The sequence below is a fragment of the Pygoscelis adeliae genome, unplaced genomic scaffold (genome assembly GCF_000699105.1).
Source record: "Pygoscelis adeliae isolate BGI_AS28 unplaced genomic scaffold, ASM69910v1 Scaffold17, whole genome shotgun sequence".
Lineage (NCBI taxonomy): Eukaryota > Metazoa > Chordata > Aves > Sphenisciformes > Spheniscidae > Pygoscelis > Pygoscelis adeliae.
This window is the reverse complement of record NW_008825234.1, coordinates 1,089,700-1,096,435: the sequence shown is the minus strand read 5'-3', so window position 1 is coordinate 1,096,435 and position 6,736 is coordinate 1,089,700. Positions and strand designations below refer to the sequence as shown.

Sequence of the window (6,736 nt, the reverse complement as noted above, 5' to 3'; positions counted from 1 at the left end):
ATATATATATATTATGATATATATATATATCACATTCTGGTTGCTTTTAAAGCTAATTTTCACAGGGCATTTTAAAGTCTTAATTTTTCACATTTGCTCCTTTAATATTTTTATGTTTGCTTGTTTTATTTACTTGATCTGCCCAAATTCATTATAAATTTTATTTTTTCTCACTTTTTGGCAGAGAACAATCTAATGTTTGTTACTGTCAGTCCCACCTTAAATTTTCAACTCCTGAAATTAAGGTTCTAATTGTATCTTCCCTTCTTCTCAAATTTGGCATGGAAAAAGTGGGATAGATTTGTACTGCCTAACTTTAGGCACCTACTTTAAATGATATGCTACGAGGCTACTCTTCTTAGGACCTCACTGTAGTCAAGACAGAAAAAGAGGCTCCTATAAAGGATGATTTAAAGCGTTGATATCAAGTTCCACATTTGAACAACTCCCTGGAACAGAATAGTTTTCTGCACTGACTATCTAGGCAGTTTATGGAGACTAGCCCATTTATTTAGGAAATCAAATTAGGTAGTTAGTGATAGGTTGTATGACTGTCCCCAATATTTTTTAAAAATTGAGGAAGAATATGTCTTCCTTTTTTCAACTAAACCCGTTATGTGTGCCCAAACTGATATGAATAAACTTTAAATATTTACTAAAGTACTTGTAGTAAAGAGTTCATCCAACAAAAGATATCCAAATTCAATACCTTTTCCCCTTGCATTCATAATCATCTGTTTTTCATATCAGTTTAATTAATAATTAAAAGCCATGACAGACACAGTAATTAAATGCTCCCTTCTTATACAGAATAGGTATTTATTTTGGTTTTGGGGGTAACTTGATTATCTACTATACACAGAATTAAAGTCTGTAGTGGTTTTTGAGGTGTATTTTTTTTTTAAGTACTGACCCAAATATAAGAAAAGTTTCCTATGTAAGAAAATTTCAATGGTTAAATATTTTTAATAACTTCTAGAAGACTCTATAAATGTCCAAGTACATTTTAGAAATAAGATGACAAAATGGTGACATTTGAAAGAATATACAAGCTGTCAAACTAATAAATATTTATTTGATCCCGATATGAAGAACTTTTTGACTCAGTCTTTGACTTCTGTAATAAAATTCCATAATAAATTTCTGCAGTAAAACAGTATAAAAGATACCTTGCCTAATTTTCACTTTTATAATCTACAAACCCAGCATTTTTTAAAACAGGAGGGATTGGGCTCTTTGTTCCTGAGTAATGACTCAATGCCAGATTGATGCAATGAAAGGACATGTAAGTGAAACTCAATAGTTTTATAACACAAGCTTCAAAATACTTCTCAGAATTACAGACTTAGCCTGGAAAATGCTACTATTATATTTTACAAACTAAATCAAAAAACTCTTTGCAATGCTACAAGAAGTAAGAATACTTCCCAATGCAGTAAATTCATCTGGGTCTTCAGGACATTTGGCTAGTTGGAGCAGAAGAAATATCTCATCAGGCTCCTGAGCTCCAAAAGTCCCAAACAGTCATGGCAAACGTAGTCTACACAGCACGACACATGCAAAACAGATTGGATTTGTAATACACTCCTTGGCTATCTGTGCATCATATGTGATGTAAATATAGAGTTAACTTGTCAGACTCACTGCTGCAATATTGCATGCAAACATACACTACACTTTCCAAGACCTGGTTGTGAGTTCCATTGTCACCCTCTCATTTATTTCATGGCTCCATCCAATCCACTTTTTAGGTCTACAGTGGAGGATTCTACTCATTACTGTGGATTAGTAAGAATCTGCTATATTAAGTAGGTCACTTCAGAACTTCAAACCATAGAAGACTTGGTTTCAGAATTTTAAAACTGACTAAATGTGTCTATGTAAGCTCTACAAATTTTGCAATTTAACACAATGACAAGAATGAAAAAGAATGGATAATATAAGGAAAGTCTTACCTGGTCTGAGGGAGAACAGCATTTATTTGCCATTTTCATCTATGAAAGAGAGATGGAAGAATACACAGAATTATTAGTATGCTGAAGAGTTTCTGTGATGCAATTAGCATTGACTTAGTTATTGAATACTGTATTAATACTTCCAATTATATTTATAAGAAATTAAATCATTCAGTGAATTAATACCAGATTTTTACTATTACACTAAACTTACAAAACCAAGGACTCAAAAGACAGGAAGCCTTTTATCAGAGTCTTCATTAAATCCTTCATAAAGATTTGCATTTATGAATTTAACTTTTCCACTCTGAGTGAAAATATTATACTGTACTGTAGATACCTCACTTAGGTCTCAGTTAAACAATTGCTTAAGCAGATCTATAAATGAGGCATGTGATTAAATACTTATGAAATGAAGGCCATAGAGTGTAAGACGTGTTTAAAGATGAAGGGAATATTGTTTGGGCTTTCCTTTTAGTTTACTCTTCAAGATAAAGTTACATATCTTTCTTTTTCCTCTGTGTTCAGATAATGAAGAGTTCTGTTGATTTTGGCTTTTCTTTGGCAGTCATAGTTTGCATAGATGAGTGGTGGACAAACCCTGACAGGTATTCCCTTCTTTAAAGTGAAACACTTTAAAGTGCAATATTAGTAAGCGTACTACCAACATGGAATCTAGACAGAAAAAGATTAAATGACTGGAAAGACAGACTACCCTATATGCAAGGATATAAGCTGCAAACTTCCTACAGTTGATGAGTACTTGCAAAGGATCTTGTTGCCTGTTATAAAACAAAGCCTGTTTTATAACAAATGAAAGGCTTGTGATAGAAGACCAAAAGTTATAGCTATGCACAGGGAAAACTATAATTGTCACAGGAAAAGAGCAGAAGAAATCCAAGGCTATCGCTTGTATCCTGGCCATATCAGATTTCTAAGATCAAATCTGTGGATAATCTTTGGAAGCTGCCATGTAGCTCAGTAAATATGGTGATGCCATTGCCTGTTGTGGTGGGTTGACTCTGGCCAGCAGCTGAGCACCCACACAGCTGCGCACTCCCTTCCCCCTCCCAGCAGGAAGGATGAGAAAACAGGAAGAGCAAAAGCAAGAAAACTCATGGGTCAAGATAAAGACAGCTTAATAAGTGAAGGAAACAGGAAAAATACAAGTGATACAAAGGCAACCACTCACTGCCTCCCCAGACTGACGCCCAACCAGTCTCCAAGCAACAGCCACCTTGGAAGACAAACCCTCACCTTCTTTGTTCGCTACATCACTTCTATTGCTGGGCACAATGTTATATGGTATGGAATATCTCTTTGGCCAATTTGGGTCAGCTGTCCCAGCTGTGTCACTTCCCAATTCCTTGCCCATCCCTCTCTGCGAAGGGTGGGGTGTGTCAGAGTGAGAAAAAGTCAAAGCCTTGATGCTGTGCAATCACTGTTCAGCAACAGCCAGAACACTGGTGTGTTATTAACACTGTTTTAGCCACCAATACAAAACACAGCACCATATGGCTGCTATGAAGATAGTTACCTCCATCCCAGCCAGAGCGAGCACACCTGTAAGAGGCCAACAGGCTTTATGTTATGCTAATGACACAGGCCTCAGGATGTGTTAGGGTTTGTCTGGAGTTGTCTTGGACTGTCTGGAGGTGTATTACAGCTTGTTTAGGCATAACATAAACATCTAATGACCATGAGACTATTGCCTACTTGGTTTTAGCAAAGTACAGCTGTGGGATGTAATGATCTATACATATATAAAAGCTACAGGTATATATATAAAGCATATAAAGTGTATACACACACACACACTTGTAGCTAATAGATAGCAATAACAAGTCATTATTCTGCATAGGGTGAATTATCTATGACTGTAAACAAAATGACCCTAGAACAAAACGCAATGTGGAGGAGTACAGGATGGCAGCAGGAGCCTTGACTGTACGGACACAGGGTGATACCAAGGCTCAGGGCTGTAGGACCTCACTAGTCAGTCCTAACCCACTGTGGGCCATCAGGGCTCCTTCTCCCCCATATGCTCACTTTTGCAGCCTGTTTGAATTGAATTGTGTGGTCAAACGTGCAGGTATGCTGGTGGGTCAGACAGCTGGGGCTGGCTGAGGCTCTGGGGATGAGGTGGCCAGACCTGCTGGGAGCCTGGGCCATCTGCCCGGCCTGGCTGTGACCTTGGGTAGAGTGCCAGGAGAGCCTGCCAGCCCCTTGGAGGGGCCCTGCCATGCTCCCCATCACCTCCCTGCCACCCCAGAGGAGGAACGGGGACCACCACAACAGAGGTGGGTCACAGCCTGCAGGTGCAGGCACCTGCACCATAGCACAGACAAGGACCGATGATGAGGACAGAGCTGACATGCAGCTGCCAAGCAGAGGTGGGGGCCCCCAGCAAGGTTCCTCGCAGGTCTCACACACAGCTCTGCCTACAGCAGCCTGACCCCAGGGTGCATGGCTGCACCGTGCCAGAGGTGGCCTGGAGCACCCTGGGAGGAGGAAGAGGTGGCAGAGCTTCTTGGTGCTCTTGGGGCCCTGACAGTAACAAACCAGCGAGAACTCAAGAACCCCACTCTGTAACTTGGATAAAACAAATTGGCAACATGCCCAGTGTTGCAGAAGGAAGCAGGCCTCACCAGTCTGATTTGGTAATAAGCTTAACCCTGAGCAGTTGTGCAGGACATAATGAAAAGGCACCTGGAATGCTGTCACACCCTGCCCATATTCAGCTCCAGCCTTTCTTCAGTGCTTCAGAGACAAATACATTGATGAAGTAACTATACAGAAGCCATGTTATACACACAGAAAATATTATTTCCTTGCAGGTGGCCAAAGACATGCTGAATAATAAGATTAGTATAGCATAAAACAGTGCAAATAAACAGGGCTAGAAGGGATCCTGTCTGCTTTCACCCTCCTTTTTGGTTCAGTCAAACTACTTAAGCTCCCTATATGATAGGAGGACATTTTGTTATCCTACTTTTTATTGCATTGTGTTCAGATGTTCCTGGAAACATGTGTGTGAGACTGGCCATGCAGTTTTTCTGCAGAGTGAGGGTAGAGTATTGTGAAGAGTATCCTCATAATCAGTCCAGCTTCCCATCGGTAAGGGCAATAGGGAAGATTGCTTTGGACTCCACAGCTATTCACTGCACAGTCTTAGCTCATTCCCTATTCAAAGCAGGGACAGCTGCAGCCCTGACGTAACTGTGGGGGGAGGAAAAATCTCCTTCTGCATTACATTATGTCCCTATGTCATGGGGCGAAGGAGAGAGAAGAACACACTCTCCACTTCCCCTGGCACCACATGTTCTCTACATGCCTCCATAGCTGGTGCAGAGAGACAGGAATACAAATGGCATACGCTACACCTTGCAGGCAGCGCATGAGCTTTCAGCACTGCAGTACAGTAATGGGAGCTGGAGACAGCAGGGAAACTGAAACAAAAAACCTGGATCTGCAAAGACTGCAGTCAACTTGGAAAAGGAACTATTAGGCAATTATAATTCCTATACTCTGTTCTAAATGAATACATACGGGGCAGGAACAGAATGGGGATGAAATGATTCAGAACCATATACCTAAATCTAAATACCTCCCAGGCCGGGATTTATCTCACTTAACTTTGGCAAGCCAAAAAAGGAAAGAGTTATACATCTAATATACCTATTTTCTTTTTCCAGACAGCAGACAGAGAGAAGAATCTTGACAGGCACCTATTTTTTTTTCCTGGCTACAAGAGTATCCTATGTGACTGCTTGTTGCTTGGCTAAATTTAGGTGATGTGATTCCTACCCTTACTGACTTCCCTTTACAACCTCAATGGTTTGAACTGTGGTACTTTCAAATGGAAATTCTTGAGTTTAAAAATAAAAAAAAAGCAGCAGCAAAGAAATATTATCATGTGTTTTCAGCCTGGGAATAGAAGTGTTTGTATAATCATTGAGGCAGTCAAATTTGTATTCTGCTTCCTACACACAAGGATTTTGTTTCCATCTACAGGTACCCCACATTCTGCTGTGTAAAGAAAGCAAGACCTTCTCAATCCTCTTTCCTTTTTTATATGCATGTTCAAAGCTTATATTTCATATATCTCTCCCTATTCAAACAGAAATTTCACTCCATTGCGATACGGAGTATCACTTAGATATACGTGTACATGAAGGTGTAAAAGAAAAGGTTTACACACTATGACATACACAATTAAAAAAGCTGTCAAAGGCATAAATATGATCCAGATTAATAACCTTGTTTTGAAGCCAAATTTTAAGTTTCTACGATCCTCCAATGAAACTACTGGAATGATTTATAAAAATCATAAATAATGTTTGAAGTGGAACAACTGCATCTTAACTCATTCTCTTACCTGCTTATGAACTACTAATTTATTTGTGAATATTTATTTTTCAAAATAACACCATTAGAATATACTGGGGAAAAAAATAAAACCTTGAGAAAGTTATAATTATAAGAAACAAGTCTCTATAATGTAAATGAACTGGTAGCATTACCTTTACTGATTATGACTACCTTAACGTTCAGTGTTATGTTTCAAATAAAATAATTAAGATCTGAATGGTGCAAAACAGAGAGAGAAATATAAATTATTCCAAAGAACTCTATCCTAAAAAAACATCTCCAGCACAGCATTGCCACTTCAGCCTACAAAGAACCCTCTAGCTGAACAAATTAAGAACAGGAGCAGTGAGAAGCACATGCAGATCAACTTGTTTCCTGTGCTTCTTATTTCATCACAGGAGCTTCACTGC

The 6,736-nt window shown here is 39.2% G+C and overlaps 1 protein-coding gene across 1 annotated transcript in view; it reads right to left on the bottom strand.

Annotated features, from left to right (window-relative positions):
- Positions 1 to 6,736, bottom strand: part of SNTG2 (syntrophin, gamma 2) — a 194,029-nt gene that overhangs the window by 63,167 nt on the left and 124,126 nt on the right. The window contains exon 11 of the mRNA XM_009329305.1: positions 1,956 to 1,994. Coding sequence (XP_009327580.1) covers positions 1,956 to 1,994 — 39 coding nt within the window. The remainder of the gene's footprint in view (positions 1 to 1,955; positions 1,995 to 6,736) is intronic.